General features: G+C 43.2%; 3 protein-coding genes across 3 annotated transcripts; 2 read left to right on the top strand and 1 right to left on the bottom strand.

Annotated features, from left to right (window-relative positions):
- Positions 1-317: 317 nt before the first annotated feature.
- Positions 318-9,821, top strand: LOC136414488 (uncharacterized; the record flags this gene model as incomplete). The annotated part of the gene is made up of 5 exons (XM_066398536.1): positions 318-600; positions 2,743-2,862; positions 4,669-4,961; positions 5,859-6,110; positions 8,361-9,821. Coding segments are annotated over 5 exons (2,394 nt in total), but the record flags the coding sequence as incomplete, so codon positions are not given.
- Positions 9,822-9,965: 144 nt separating this feature from the next.
- On the top strand, positions 9,966-11,892 carry LOC136414389 (mitochondrial cardiolipin hydrolase-like). The gene is made up of 2 exons (XM_066398378.1): positions 9,966-11,357; positions 11,426-11,892. Exons 1-2 carry the CDS (start codon positions 10,931-10,933, stop codon positions 11,710-11,712), a joined length of 714 nt encoding a protein of 237 aa, XP_066254475.1. The 5' UTR covers positions 9,966-10,930; the 3' UTR covers positions 11,713-11,892.
- Positions 11,893-12,506: 614 nt separating this feature from the next.
- Positions 12,507-16,154, bottom strand: LOC136414380 (gastrulation defective protein 1 homolog). The gene is made up of 8 exons (XM_066398366.1): positions 15,819-16,154; positions 15,239-15,554; positions 14,735-15,052; positions 14,361-14,532; positions 14,010-14,263; positions 13,498-13,700; positions 13,021-13,195; positions 12,507-12,907 (listed from the first exon to the last, which is right to left on the bottom strand). Exons 1-8 carry the CDS (start codon positions 16,014-16,016, stop codon positions 12,657-12,659), a joined length of 1,887 nt encoding a protein of 628 aa, XP_066254463.1. The 5' UTR covers positions 16,017-16,154; the 3' UTR covers positions 12,507-12,656.
- Between the last annotated feature and the right edge of the window lie 63 nt (positions 16,155-16,217).

The following is a 16,217-nucleotide window of genomic DNA, read 5'->3' on the forward strand; positions in this document are numbered from 1 at the left end:
GCGCCACCGAACCCACAAAATGGAGTACCGAAAGTACCCCTGGAGGTCCATCAGAAACGACCACAGGAAGTTCTTCGGGTAGTTCAAGTGCCACCGAACCCACAAAATGGAGTACCGAAAGTACCCCTGGAGGTCCAACAGAAACGACCACAGGAAGTTCTTCGGGTAGTTCAAGTGCCACCGAACGCACAAAATGGAGTACCGAAAGTACCCCTGGAGGTCCAACAGAAACAATTACAGGAAGTTCTTCTGGTACTTCTAGCGCCACCGAACCCACAAAATGGAGTACCGAAAGTACCCCTGGAGGTCCATCAGAAACGACCACAGGAAGTTCTTCGGGTAGTTCAAGTGCCACCGAACCCACAAAATGGAGTACCGAAAGTACCCCTGGAGGTCCATCAGAAACGACCACAAGAAGTTCTTCGGGTAGTTCTAGCGCCACCGAACCCACAAAATGGAGTACCGAAAGTACCCCTGGAGGTCCAACAGAAACAACTACAGGAAGTTCATCGGGTAGTTCAAGTGCCACCGAACCCACAAAATGGAGTACCGAAAGTACCCCTGGAGGTCCATCAGAAACGACCACAGAAAGTTCTTCTGGTAGTTCTAGCGCCACCGAACCCACAAAATGGAGTACCGAAAGTACCCCTGGAGGTCCATCAGAAACGACCACAGGAAGTTCTTCGGGTAGTTCAATTGCCACCGAACCCACAAAATGGAGTACCGAAAGTACCCCTGGAGGTCCAACAGAAACGACCACAGGAAGTTCATCGGGTAGTTCAAGTGCCACCGAACCCACAAAATGGAGTACCGAAAGTACCCCTGGAGGTCCAACAGAAACAACTACAGGAAGTTCATCGGGTAGTTCAAGTGCCACCGAACCCACAAAATGGAGTACCGAAAGTACCCCTGGAGGTCCAACAGAAACGACCACAGGAAGTTCATCGGGTAGTTCAAGTGCCACCGAACCCACAAAATGGAGTACCGAAAGTACCCCTGGAGGTCCAACAGAAACAACTACAGGAAGTTCATCGGGTAGTTCAAGTGCCACCGAACCCACAAAATGGAGTACCGAAAGTACCCCTGGAGGTCCAACAGAAACAACTACAGGAAGTTCATCGGGTAGTTCAAGTGCCACCGAACCCACAAAATGGAGTACCGAAAGTACCCCTGGAGGTCCATCAGAAACGACCACAGGAAGTTCTTCTGGTAGTTCTAGCGCCACCGAACCCACAAAATGGAGTACCGAAAGTACCCCTGGAGGTCCATCAGAAACGACCACAGGAAGTTCTTCTGGTAGTTCTAGCGCCACCGAACCCACAAAATGGAGTACCGAAAGTACCCCTGGAGGTCCAACAGAAACAATTACAGGAAGTTCTTCTGGTAGTTCTAGCGCCACCGAACCCACAAAATGGAGTACCGAAAGTACCCCTGGAGGTCCATCAGAAACGACCACAGGAAGTTCTTCTGGTAGTTCTAGCGCCACCGAACCCACAAAATGGAGTACCGAAAGTACCCCTGGAGGTCCAACAGAAACGACCACAGGAAGTTCTTCGGGTAGTTCTAGCGCCACCGAACCCACAAAATGGAGTACCGAAAGTACCCCTGGAGGTCCAACAGAAACAACTACAGGAAGTTCTTCTGGTAGTTCTAGCGCCACCGAACCCACAAAATGGAGTACCGAAAGTACCCCTGGAGGTCCATCAGAAACGACCACAGGAAGTTCTTCTGGTAGTTCTAGCGCCACCGAACCCACAAAATGGAGTACCGAAAGTACCCCTGGAGGTCCATCAGAAACGACCACAGGAAGTTCTTCTGGTAGTTCTAGCGCCACCGAACCCACAAAATGGAGTACCGAAAGTACCCCTGGAGGTCCAACAGAAACGACCACAGGAAGTTCTTCGGGTAGTTCTAGCGCCACCGAACCCACAAAATGGAGTACCGAAAGTACCCCTGGAGGTCCAACAGAAACAACTACAGGAAGTTCTTCTGGTAGTTCTAGCGCCACCGAACCCACAAAATGGAGTACCGAAAGTACCCCTGGAGGTCCATCAGAAACGACCACAGGAAGTTCTTCTGGTAGTTCTAGCGCCACCGAACCCACAAAATGGAGTTCCGAAAGTACCCCTGGAGGTCCATCAGAAACAACTACAGGAAGTTCTTCGGGTAGTTCAAGTGCCACCGAACCCACAAAATGGAGTACCGAAAGTACCCCTGGAGGTCCAACAGAAACGACCACAGGAAGTTCTTCGGGTAGTTCAAGTGCCACCGAACCCACAAAATGGAGTACCGAAAGTACCCCTGGAGGTCCAACAGAAACGACCACAGGAAGTTCTTCGGGTAGTTCTAGCGCCACCGAACCCACAAAATGGAGTACCGAAAGTACCCCTGGAGGTCCATCAGAAACGACCACAGGAAGTTCTTCTGGTAGTTCTAGCGCCACCGAACCCACAAAATGGAGTACCGAAAGTACCCCTGGAGGTCCATCAGAAACGACCACAGGAAGTTCTTCGGGTAGTTCTAGCGCCACCGAACCCACAAAATGGAGTACCGAAAGTACCCCTGGAGGTCCAACAGAAACAACTACAGGAAGTTCATCGGGTAGTTCAAGTGCCACCGAACCCACAAAATGGAGTACCGAAAGTACCCCTGGAGGTCCAACAGAAACAATTACAGGAAGTTCTTCTGGTAGTTCTAGCGCCACCGAACCCACAAAATGGAGTACCGAAAGTACCCCTGGAGGTCCAACAGAAACGACCACAGGAAGTTCTTCTGGTACTTCTAGCGCCACCGCACCCACAAAATGGGGTACCGAAAGTACCCCTGGAGGTCCATCAGAAACGACCACAGGAAGTTCTTCTGGTAGTTCTAGCGCCACCGAACCCACAAAATGGAGTACCGAAAGTACCCCTGGAGGTCCATCAGAAACGACCACAGGAAGTTCTTCTGGTAGTTCTAGCGCCACCGAACCCACAAAATGGAGTACCGAAAGTACCCCTGGAGGTCCAACAGAAACAACTACAGGAAGTTCATCGGGTAGTTCAAGTGCCACCGAACCCACAAAATGGAGTACCGAAAGTACCCCTGGAGGTCCAACAGAAACAACTACAGGAAGTTCATCGGGTAGTTCAAGTGCCACCGAACCCACAAAATGGAGTACCGAAAGTACCCCTGGAGGTCCAACAGAAACAACTACAGGAAGTTCATCGGGTAGTTCAAGTGCCACCGAACCCACAAAATGGAGTACCGAAAGTACCCCTGGAGGTCCATCAGAAACGACCACAGGAAGTTCTTCTGGTAGTTCTAGCGCCACCGAACCCACAAAATGGAGTACCGAAAGTACCCCTGGAGGTCCATCAGAAACGACCACAGGAAGTTCTTCTGGTAGTTCTAGCGCCACCGAACCCACAAAATGGAGTACCGAAAGTACCCCTGGAGGTCCAACAGAAACGACCACAGGAAGTTCATCGGGTAGTTCAAGTGCCACCGAACCCACAAAATGGAGTACCGAAAGTACCCCTGGAGGTCCAACAGAAACAACTACAGGAAGTTCATCGGGTAGTTCAAGTGCCACCGAACCCACAAAATGGAGTACCGAAAGTACCCCTGGAGGTCCATCAGAAACGACCACAGGAAGTTCATCGGGTAGTTCAAGTGCCACCGAACCCACAAAATGGAGTACCGAAAGTACCCCTGGAGGTCCAACAGAAACAACTACAGGAAGTTCATCGGGTAGTTCAAGTGCCACCGAACCCACAAAATGGAGTACCGAAAGTACCCCTGGAGGTCCAACAGAAACGACCACAGGAAGTTCATCGGGTAGTTCAAGTGCCACCGAACCCACAAAATGGAGTACCGAAAGTACCCCTGGAGGTCCAACAGAAACAACTACAGGAAGTTCATCGGGTAGTTCAAGTGCCACCGAACCCACAAAATGGAGTACCGAAAGTACCCCTGGAGGTCCATCAGAAACGACCACAGGAAGTTCTTCTGGTAGTTCTAGCGCCACCGAACCCACAAAATGGAGTACCGAAAGTACCCCTGGAGGTCCATCAGAAACGACCACAGGAAGTTCTTCTGGTAGTTCTAGCGCCACCGAACCCACAAAATGGAGTACCGAAAGTACCCCTGGAGGTCCATCAGAAACGACCACAGGAAGTTCTTCTGGTACTTCTAGCGCCACCGCACCCACAAAATGGGGTACCGAAAGTACCCCTGGAGGTCCATCAGAAACGACCACAGGAAGTTCTTCTGGTAGTTCTAGCGCCACCGAACCCACAAAATGGAGTACCGAAAGTACCCCTGGAGGTCCAACAGAAACAACTACAGGAAGTTCATCGGGTAGTTCAAGTGCCACCGAACCCACAAAATGGAGTACCGAAAGTACCCCTGGAGGTCCATCAGAAACGACCACAGGAAGTTCTTCTGGTAGTTCTAGCGCCACCGAACCCACAAAATGGAGTACCGAAAGTACCCCTGGAGGTCCATCAGAAACGACCACAGGAAGTTCTTCGGGTAGTTCAATTGCCACCGAACCCACAAAATGGAGTACCGAAAGTACCCCTGGAGGTCCAACAGAAACGACCACAGGAAGTTCATCGGGTAGTTCAAGTGCCACCGAACCCACAAAATGGAGTACCGAAAATACCCCTGGAGGTCCATCAGAAACGACCACAGGAAGTTCTTCTGGTAGTTCTAGCGCCACCGAACCCACAAAATGGAGTACCGAAAGTACCCCTGGAGGTCCAACAGAAACAATTACAGGAAGTTCTTCTGGTAGTTCTAGCGCCACCGAACCCACAAAATGGAGTACCGAAAGTACCCCTGGAGGTCCAACAGAAACGACCACAGGAAGTTCTTCTGGTACTTCTAGCGCCACCGCACCCACAAAATGGGGTACCGAAAGTACCCCTGGAGGTCCAACAGAAACGACCACAGGAAGTTCATCGGGTAGTTCAAGTGCCACCGAACCCACAAAATGGAGTACCGAAAATACCCCTGGAGGTCCATCAGAAACGACCACAGGAAGTTCTTCTGGTAGTTCTAGCGCCACCGAACCCACAAAATGGAGTACCGAAAGTACCCCTGGAGGTCCAACAGAAACGACCACAGGAAGTTCATCGGGTAGTTCAAGTGCCACCGAACCCACAAAATGGAGTACCGAAAATACCCCTGGAGGTCCATCAGAAACGACCACAGGAAGTTCTTCTGGTAGTTCTAGCGCCACCGAACCCACAAAATGGAGTACCGAAAGTACCCCTGGAGGTCCAACAGAAACGACCACAGGAAGTTCATCGGGTAGTTCAAGTGCCACCGAACCCACAAAATGGAGTACCGAAAATACCCCTGGAGGTCCATCAGAAACGACCACAGGAAGTTCTTCTGGTAGTTCTAGCGCCACCGAACCCACAAAATGGAGTACCGAAAGTACCCCTGGAGGTCCATCAGAAACGACCACAGGAAGTTCTTCGGGTAGTTCAAGTGCCACCGAACCCACAAAATGGAGTACCGAAAGTACCCCTGGAGGTCCAACAGAAACGACCACAGGAAGTTCTTCGGGTAGTTCAAGTGCCACCGAACCCACAAAATGGAGTACCGAAAGTACCCCTGGAGGTCCAACAGAAACAATTACAGGAAGTTCTTCTGGTACTTCTAGCGCCACCGAACCCACAAAATGGAGTACCGAAAGTACCCCTGGAGGTCCATCAGAAACGACCACAGGAAGTTCTTCGGGTAGTTCAAGTGCCACCGAACCCACAAAATGGAGTACCGAAAGTACCCCTGGAGGTCCATCAGAAACGACCACAGGAAGTTCTTCGGGTAGTTCTAGCGCCACCGAACCCACAAAATGGAGTACCGAAAGTACCCCTGGAGGTCCAACAGAAACAACTACAGGAAGTTCATCGGGTAGTTCAAGTGCCACCGAACCCACAAAATGGAGTACCGAAAGTACCCCTGGAGGTCCATCAGAAACGACCACAGAAAGTTCTTCTGGTAGTTCTAGCGCCACCGAACCCACAAAATGGAGTACCGAAAGTACCCCTGGAGGTCCATCAGAAACGACCACAGGAAGTTCTTCGGGTAGTTCAATTGCCACCGAACCCACAAAATGGAGTACCGAAAGTACCCCTGGAGGTCCAACAGAAACGACCACAGGAAGTTCATCGGGTAGTTCAAGTGCCACCGAACCCACAAAATGGAGTACCGAAAGTACCCCTGGAGGTCCAACAGAAACAACTACAGGAAGTTCATCGGGTAGTTCAAGTGCCACCGAACCCACAAAATGGAGTACCGAAAGTACCCCTGGAGGTCCAACAGAAACGACCACAGGAAGTTCTTCTGGTAGTTCTAGCGCCACCGAACCCACAAAATGGAGTACCGAAAGTACCCCTGGAGGTCCATCAGAAACGACCACAGGAAGTTCTTCTGGTAGTTCTAGCGCCACCGAACCCACAAAATGGAGTACCGAAAGTACCCCTGGAGGTCCAACAGAAACGACCACAGGAAGTTCATCGGGTAGTTCAAGTGCCACCGAACCCACAAAATGGAGTACCGAAAGTACCCCTGGAGGTCCAACAGAAACAACTACAGGAAGTTCATCGGGTAGTTCAAGTGCCACCGAACCCACAAAATGGAGTACCGAAAGTACCCCTGGAGGTCCAACAGAAACAACTACAGGAAGTTCATCGGGTAGTTCAAGTGCCACCGAACCCACAAAATGGAGTACCGAAAGTACCCCTGGAGGTCCATCAGAAACGACCACAGGAAGTTCTTCTGGTAGTTCTAGCGCCACCGAACCCACAAAATGGAGTACCGAAAGTACCCCTGGAGGTCCATCAGAAACGACCACAGGAAGTTCTTCTGGTAGTTCTAGCGCCACCGAACCCACAAAATGGAGTACCGAAAGTACCCCTGGAGGTCCAACAGAAACAATTACAGGAAGTTCTTCTGGTAGTTCTAGCGCCACCGAACCCACAAAATGGAGTACCGAAAGTACCCCTGGAGGTCCAACAGAAACGACCACAGGAAGTTCTTCTGGTACTTCTAGCGCCACCGCACCCACAAAATGGGGTACCGAAAGTACCCCTGGAGGTCCATCAGAAACGACCACAGGAAGTTCTTCTGGTAGTTCTAGCGCCACCGAACCCACAAAATGGAGTACCGAAAGTACCCCTGGAGGTCCATCAGAAACGACCACAGGAAGTTCTTCTGGTAGTTCTAGCGCCACCGAACCCACAAAATGGAGTACCGAAAGTACCCCTGGAGGTCCAACAGAAACGACCACAGGAAGTTCTTCGGGTAGTTCTAGCGCCACCGAACCCACAAAATGGAGTACCGAAAGTACCCCTGGAGGTCCAACAGAAACAACTACAGGAAGTTCTTCTGGTAGTTCTAGCGCCACCGAACCCACAAAATGGAGTACCGAAAGTACCCCTGGAGGTCCATCAGAAACGACCACAGGAAGTTCTTCTGGTAGTTCTAGCGCCACCGAACCCACAAAATGGAGTTCCGAAAGTACCCCTGGAGGTCCATCAGAAACAACTACAGGAAGTTCTTCGGGTAGTTCAAGTGCCACCGAACCCACAAAATGGAGTACCGAAAGTACCCCTGGAGGTCCAACAGAAACGACCACAGGAAGTTCTTCGGGTAGTTCAAGTGCCACCGAACCCACAAAATGGAGTACCGAAAGTACCCCTGGAGGTCCAACAGAAACGACCACAGGAAGTTCTTCGGGTAGTTCAAGTGCCACCGAACCCACAAAATGGAGTACCGAAAGTACCCCTGGAGGTCCAACAGAAACAATTACAGGAAGTTCTTCTGGTAGTTCTAGCGCCACCGAACCCACAAAATGGAGTACCGAAAGTACCCCTGGAGGTCCATCAGAAACGACCACAGGAAGTTCTTCGGGTAGTTCTAGCGCCACCGAACCCACAAAATGGAGTACCGAAAGTACCCCTGGAGGTCCAACAGAAACAACTACAGGAAGTTCATCGGGTAGTTCAAGTGCCACCGAACCCACAAAATGGAGTACCGAAAGTACCCCTGGAGGTCCAACAGAAACAATTACAGGAAGTTCTTCTGGTAGTTCTAGCGCCACCGAACCCACAAAATGGAGTACCGAAAGTACCCCTGGAGGTCCAACAGAAACGACCACAGGAAGTTCTTCTGGTACTTCTAGCGCCACCGCACCCACAAAATGGGGTACCGAAAGTACCCCTGGAGGTCCATCAGAAACGACCACAGGAAGTTCTTCTGGTAGTTCTAGCGCCACCGAACCCACAAAATGGAGTACCGAAAGTACCCCTGGAGGTCCATCAGAAACGACCACAGGAAGTTCTTCTGGTAGTTCTAGCGCCACCGAACCCACAAAATGGAGTACCGAAAGTACCCCTGGAGGTCCAACAGAAACGACCACAGGAAGTTCTTCGGGTAGTTCTAGCGCCACCGAACCCACAAAATGGAGTACCGAAAGTACCCCTGGAGGTCCAACAGAAACAACTACAGGAAGTTCTTCTGGTAGTTCTAGCGCCACCGAACCCACAAAATGGAGTACCGAAAGTACCCCTGGAGGTCCATCAGAAACGACCACAGGAAGTTCTTCTGGTAGTTCTAGCGCCACCGAACCCACAAAATGGAGTTCCGAAAGTACCCCTGGAGGTCCATCAGAAACAACTACAGGAAGTTCTTCGGGTAGTTCAAGTGCCACCGAACCCACAAAATGGAGTACCGAAAGTACCCCTGGAGGTCCAACAGAAACGACCACAGGAAGTTCTTCGGGTAGTTCAAGTGCCACCGAACCCACAAAATGGAGTACCGAAAGTACCCCTGGAGGTCCAACAGAAACAATTACAGGAAGTTCTTCTGGTAGTTCTAGCGCCACCGAACCCACAAAATGGAGTACCGAAAGTACCCCTGGAGGTCCATCAGAAACGACCACAGGAAGTTCTTCGGGTAGTTCTAGCGCCACCGAACCCACAAAATGGAGTACCGAAAGTACCCCTGGAGGTCCAACAGAAACAACTACAGGAAGTTCATCGGGTAGTTCAAGTGCCACCGAACCCACAAAATGGAGTACCGAAAGTACCCCTGGAGGTCCATCAGAAACGACCACTGGAAGTTCTTCGGGTAGTTCAAGTGCCACCGAACCCACAAAATGGAGTACCGAAAGTACCCCTGGAGGTCCAACAGAAACGACCACAGGAAGTTCTTCCACCACTACTTCCTCTCCTGCCGTGTTTAAATGCTCTGGTGAGGGCAAATATCCAGACACAACAGACTGCTCCAAGTATCATATTTGTATTTACGTCGGAGGAGCATACTTCGAGTTAGAAGGAGTATGTCCGAAGGAAACACGTTTCGACCCTTATAATTCGATTTGCACGACTTCACCCGTGCAATGCCCCGGAGAAAGAACGCTAAATTGTACCTCTGAGGGTACTTTTGCACACCCTAATAAGTGCAACCGCTACTATTCATGTCACTGGAATTATCTCTACGACAAATACATCCAAAAGCAGTACTTATGTGCGGCAAACCAGGAATATAGCGAAACATCTGAAACTTGTGTGACAGCGGTTGACTGTGTTCCGGACCAATCAGACGAATTTACATGTCGTGATGTAGGATCATACCCTGTAGATTACAACTGTTCTGACTTTTACTATTGCGAGTTAGCTAGTAACAATACGTTGACTAAGACTGTGAAGAGTTGCGGAGATACTGCTTTGTTTGACAGGGCTAGAAAGAAGTGCCGTAAAGCATGTCTAGTCACCAATTGTCCGTTTAATGATGTTGATATTCAATAAATTAACAAATTAATATTTGTTTTATATATATTTTTTGTAAGCATGTAGTTCGGTAAGACGATAGAAGATGATTACACAATTTACTTGGCAGCAACATAGTCCAGAAAACCGTAAAAACAATTGGTTTGCCAAGAATTACTTCAAAACGTCTGTAAAATTCCGCGCATCATCACTACTAAAAAATGTTTAAATTGTTTTTTATTATCTGTTGTTTATTTTACATCAAAACACAATAGACCACATGATTTTTCTAATACTTAACTACTTATAAGTTGATTGTTATTGGTCTGGCGCTGATTTAGATCATGATCATGAAATACGACTTTTGGAGTCAAGATTTCAATTTCGAGGAAATGTGCACGGACTAAAATTATATTCCGTAATTAACTGTACAAAAACCCATCGACTAATATGTTACTTTTCCCTGATGTCATAAATTCAATATCTAGATTTGACAGGTGTGCAACGTTGCATGTAGCGCGTACCACTCACAGTTCCTATCAAAATACAAAGAACAGTTGTTTTTCATGTTTATTTAACTTTACTACTATAATATAAATAAAATAAATTCACGAAATTTGAAAAATGTCCTATAAGTACTAAAACTAGCCATTGCAGGAAGCGTTGAAATTTTAAAATTAGCATGGAGCGTCAACACGAATTTAAAAGAGAATCTCATTAGAACAACAAATTTGAGATTTTCGATTTCCATCTGAATTTTAATGATAAAAAATTGGTAAACACACTGGATAGAAATCTAGTGCAAATAAGAGCTAAAATTGCATCTAGACATTTACGGGTCTCAACATTGCCGCAGTTCTAATTTGTCGGACTAAAAAACCGGTACCAAATCTAAAACCTAACCTAAATCAAAAAAACTAAAGAAACATTACTAATTTTCCCCGGCAAATAGCCCCATTTTCCCATGCATCTAGACATAAGTTCTAGTAGAGAACTGCAGATACATATACATATTAATTAATATAATCTAGAAAACTAAAAGGAGCCCTAATATACTTCTTGAAGCGGTTTAGTTGGTGTAACAGCAGTAAGTTGGACCGTCTAGTCGTGTTACTATTTTTTAAATAATAAACATCTCATCCCATACTTTCCACGAGCTCGGCATGGACAACACTTTCCGAAATCAGTTTTTAGTTTCTATTACAGTTGCTTCAGTTTTAAGCCTTCCACTCTACTCATGCTTTAAGCTTTACAAATCATGGTTAAGACAAAGAAAGATTTTCGAAGAGAAAATCTTGTTTCACCAGAGACACAACTGTATTGTCACATATCGAACAAAAGGGGAGATTTTTGGTTGGCCAAGTGCCAAACATTCCTCTAAAGGAATAATACACACTCTTTTCAATCCTATTATTTATTTCATACAAACAGCAAATAAATCTATAGATATTGCTGTTATGCTTATGAATGCTCATGCAATTCTTGATGAGTTGACCAAAGCCAAAAAGCGGGGAATTAAAATTAGGATTTTATGTAACTTTCGACATATTGAGTCAATGAGTAATGAAATTAGAAAACTTCAAGCTGAAGGTGAGTGGCATGAGGATGAATTGGAATTTTAAATTGACTGCAGGTATGTATTGCTTTATTTGTTATAGGTGTGGAGTTTCAGTTTTTTGTTAGTGGCACTGTTCCAGACTCTATAATGCATCACAAATTTATTCTTAAAGATTATACTGAAGAAGGTGGGTTCTTATGTACAGGATCTTTAAATTTTAGTTCATCATCAGTTGTAAACAATTATGAACACGTAATTTTTCTATCCAATCATCATCTAGTATCAGTGTTTCAAACAAATTTTAATGAATGTTGGAAAAATGTGACTATTGACAATAAGGGACTTGTTAATAAAACTATTTTAAAGGCTGCTGAAATAGAATTGTAAACCATTAGTTGCAAGATTGATAGTTATAAATCCTAGCTCAATACATAAAGTTCTTTCATATTTACATAAGACATTGTCTTTACATATGTATTAGATATGTGCATTTAATCTCAATAATATAAAACATTAAGATTCTTAATTTGTATCTGTAAATATCCTAAAAATAATACACATACTTCCCAAGTTTTCCCAAACTTCTTTGACCAACAGAAAACATTATTCTTTGTTGAATCTCACTCAAATCAACGTAAGTGAAATATTTCGTAAAAGAAGTTTTGATAGGTATAGAGCTTCAAGCAATGAGAGAAACTGGAGTAATAGTTTAAAGAATGATGAGCTGCTGCATGATCATAAGACTTTCTGTTCTAATTTTAAAAGGGCGTTCTTAATAGAAGTTCTAAAGCGTGAGAAGAAACAACTGTGGTTCATCAATTTGTCTTGAAAAACCGCCAACTTTTTCGATACATATCAGAGTATCAAATTTGACCAATTTATCAATTCTGACTTATCTGCTTCTGAAAAACTAAACTAAGACAAAAATACAAAAAGTCATTTGAGTATAACTTTAATTATCTTGTTTTTAGAATTTATACGCTCTTAGACTGTTCAATATGTTGCAAAATAAATTACTAAGTTTATTGTTGAAAAAATTCATTTTAAAGGAGACAATAAAACAAATTCATATCCAAATAATTTATTTTAAATACTTATCTATCTAATAACATTGGTATATTATTGATATACTTAAATAACTGACGATTTTTAAAAAAACCTTGTAGTGAGCAGTAAACTATAAACATAGGACATTAATTAAGCAATTTACTATTTACCATCATGCATCTGACTAACAGATGAACTCATCCCAAACATGTTTCTAATTCACTCGAGTTCTTTTTAATGATCACTATTTGTAATATTTCACTAAAACAATAGTCCTAGTGAATTTATGACAGTTTACTTTTCTTGGAATCCGGTTCCCCTTCGCCGCCCTCTTCCTGAGACGTGGACGCATATATGGTTTTCGGCTGCGTTTTCGCATAAGCAGGAGCAATCCAGTACGGATTTTCTGCTGCGTCTTTAGCATACTTGAGAATTGCCTCTCTTGGATCTTGGTCATCATCAACTCTTTTACTCAATCCCAGATTCCTTATTACAAAGCTGCTCAAAGTACCTCCACTTGATGCCACTCTACCACCTATAAAAAAAGTCACTCAAGAGAAAAATTTTATGGTTTGAACAAATGAAAAAATTATGTGATTTTGCATATGTTCAAAGAAAAATATCCTATTTTTAAAATATGTTTCTTACCTTGGCCTGAGGTTATGGGAAGGTCCGGTCTCTTTGATTTCAATGGATCCAAACGATCCTTCTCCATTTGTTTCCTACTTGTTTTCCTCCTCTCTTGCCTGAATAAAGGCAAGGCATGCGGAGTAATTACCTGTTGAGTACTCATCACCTCGGAGTGCTGTGCTTTTCTGTGTTTCTTTAAATTGTTTAATCATTTATTGTTTTTCCTGTTAATAAACTGGGAAAATATTCCAAAAACAAATTCCGGCCGAAATATGAGACGAGGAAAGCGAATAAACATGACGTTTAATGTTAATCGAAATCACCAATTATTTTTGTAAATTATTACATTTTATGATGATTTTTATGCCAATTAAAATACGCAAAATATGATTCTTGTTTCTCGCATTTGTGACACTCTTCAGGACGTTTAATGTTCATTTAGTAAAATTACAAATCCCACAATAATTTCTTTAATGAATGGTAAATACCACTTACCTTCACAACACATAATGTGACACCTCTCATACTCTTGCTTTCGTCATAAAAGCATTTCACAGTACCATCACCGTTCCCGACAAATATTTGATTTAATTTGGGATGCCAGTTGAGTTTTATGGTATGTGATTGAGTGACTGGTACTGATTTCGCTAAGTTAAAAGTGCTCGTTTGGTAAAAGTTAATGTGACCAGTGGTTTCACCTAAAAAACAGAACGAAATATTGCAAACGCTTGTATAGTAGGAATGTATTAGAATTTTTATTTTGTGACAATAATAATAATAATTGTTAGGTTGGTACATTACTGTTGAGGAGGTATTAAACAACATATTCTTTTTCAATTCACTTTTCTCTCAATTTATATAACACTTTCGTTATATAGTTACCAAATAAAATTAATTATTTTTAATTTAAAAGCATTAATTATAAACTAAACAAGACAATTACACAATAATTCTTGTTTTACCTCACTTATCAAATGAACGGAATTTATAAAAATAATTCATCTTACCCCTTTTTAATGACATGGCAGTAACTACTAAAGAATCGTTAGGGCTGAAAATTGCATCTGTGGTATCATATCTCGCAAATAAGTCTCCCTTTGTGTGGACAGGTTGTTTAAAGTTCCTGAGATCCCACAATTTAAGGGTTTCATCTAAACTTCTTGTTAGTAAATTATCGCCTACATGAGAGTAAACTATACTTGAAATTTCCACTGGATCATGAGCTTTTCGAACTTGACTTACTGGGGCCACAGAAGCTTTCCTACAATTAAAAAAAATTATAATAAAAGAAAGAAACTTCCTTTATTGAAAGTGCCAAAAACAATAATTAAAAAATTCTGAGATGAAATAATTAATACCTTAAGTCCCACAATTGAATAGATCCGTCACTGCAACCACAAGCTACCCCTTTCCCATCTCTGTGGTAGGATATTGCAGTTGGAGAAGTTTTTAAACCATTCTGAGCTCTACATTTAATTATGTGTTTATGTTGTTTGCCTTCGCCCCAAAAATCCCATGTCCGAACAGTACCTACACAGAAAGTTTACCAAAAAAGTCTAAACAAATCTTGAAGGCATATTGGAAAAGAAGAAAGAAAGATTGATATACGATTTGAAATTTGGCACAGAATCTATGCTTCTAATTATATATATTAAAATGCGCCAGAAAATTTCGCTTATAGCACCACCAACATAAAAAAAATCAGAAAAACAAAGCCATTAAATGCACTCACCATCTGAACTGGTTGTCAAAAATTCTTCCTTTAATTGAGGGTTAAATGACCCGGCCAACAGAGTACCGGTATGTCCTTTTGTCCTTGCCATATCTGTGATATACATATCTCCTTTTATTGTTTCTAATTTCTCAAAGCCATCCCTATCAATAACCTTAGCTTGGCTTGCACCTGATATAACTAACAGAAGATCTCCAGTATTTGAGTAATGTAGAGCTCGAATTGGATGATTTTCAGCTGGCTGTAATGTTCTAAAACTGCGCAAATTTGAATCCATGCCGGCAAAATCCCAAAAGCTGACTTCATAGTCCACAGAACCTTAAAGAATATGAATTATTTTTCTAATGTTGTCACAATGACAACAATTTTAAACAGCTACTAAAAGCAATGTCACTGTGAATATTCTGTATTTGTATGTGTATTGTGTGACAAGGTTTTCAGCTATAATTTTGAAGTATAAAAATTTCTCAAACTTATGAAAAACTCTAAGATGTAAATGTTTACCTGATGCCAATCTAGCTCCACTTGGATCCAATGTAAGTGCAGTAACAGCTTTATTTCCATGCCTCATACTAGTGTTCGCCTGTAAGGGCATAAAATAGTCATTGATGCTGACATCTTCAACATCACTGTCACTGTCACTAGAAATCCCTTTCTCAGTCCCTTCAGGCGCTTCTTTTTTGAAACTGTCAGGAAGGGGTGGTCCTATAAAGTCGTCTTCATCATCACTACTACTATCAGCATCTTCTTTTGATGGTTTATCTTCTTCTACTTTCTTTGTTAATTGTTTGGCTGTTTCTTTTACTTGGGTCATCATTTCCTTGTAATAAGTTGTAGAAGTAAATATTTATTTACATAGTAAATAAGAAAAGTGATGCTTTACTATACCCTGCTGACATTTGGTCAACAATGAAGTGTGGTAAAGACACAATATTTTAATAAGTAATAATAAATACTAAGTACAATATTTTTCCTACAAAAGTACAAGTGTTAACTCGATGCCGAAGTTCAATATCCAATCAAAAAAGTATCAAATTCATATTTTGCTCCCAATGAGTCAGTCATATACTTAAACAGTACTTACCTGTATATCAAAAGTTTTTGCCTTTTTACCAAAACTAGCAATTCCCATAACATTTTTAATTTCTTGAGATTCTCTGTCATCTTCGAGATTTTCTATAATTTTGGGAGGTCCAAAAGTACCAATAGTTCCTGTAGGTTTATCAGGAACTAAACTTTTCCCGAAATTACCGCTGATTTTTCCGAATGAAATTTTTTTCATTTTAGGAACTCGAAACGAAGCAACAACAAATGTACATAAATGATATCAATTATTGCTTTATTCAATGTTGCTAAAATCACTTGAAAAGTTAAATTTTTAAATTAAAAAAAGTCAAGAGAATCATACAACTTGTCATAACACAAAACAAAAAAAAAATAAATTAAATAAACAATACATGCAAGACAAAAGCAAAGAAACAAG

The sequence above is a fragment of the Euwallacea similis genome, chromosome 17 (assembly GCF_039881205.1).
Source record: "Euwallacea similis isolate ESF13 chromosome 17, ESF131.1, whole genome shotgun sequence".
Classification (NCBI taxonomy): Eukaryota; Metazoa; Arthropoda; class Insecta; order Coleoptera; family Curculionidae; genus Euwallacea; species Euwallacea similis.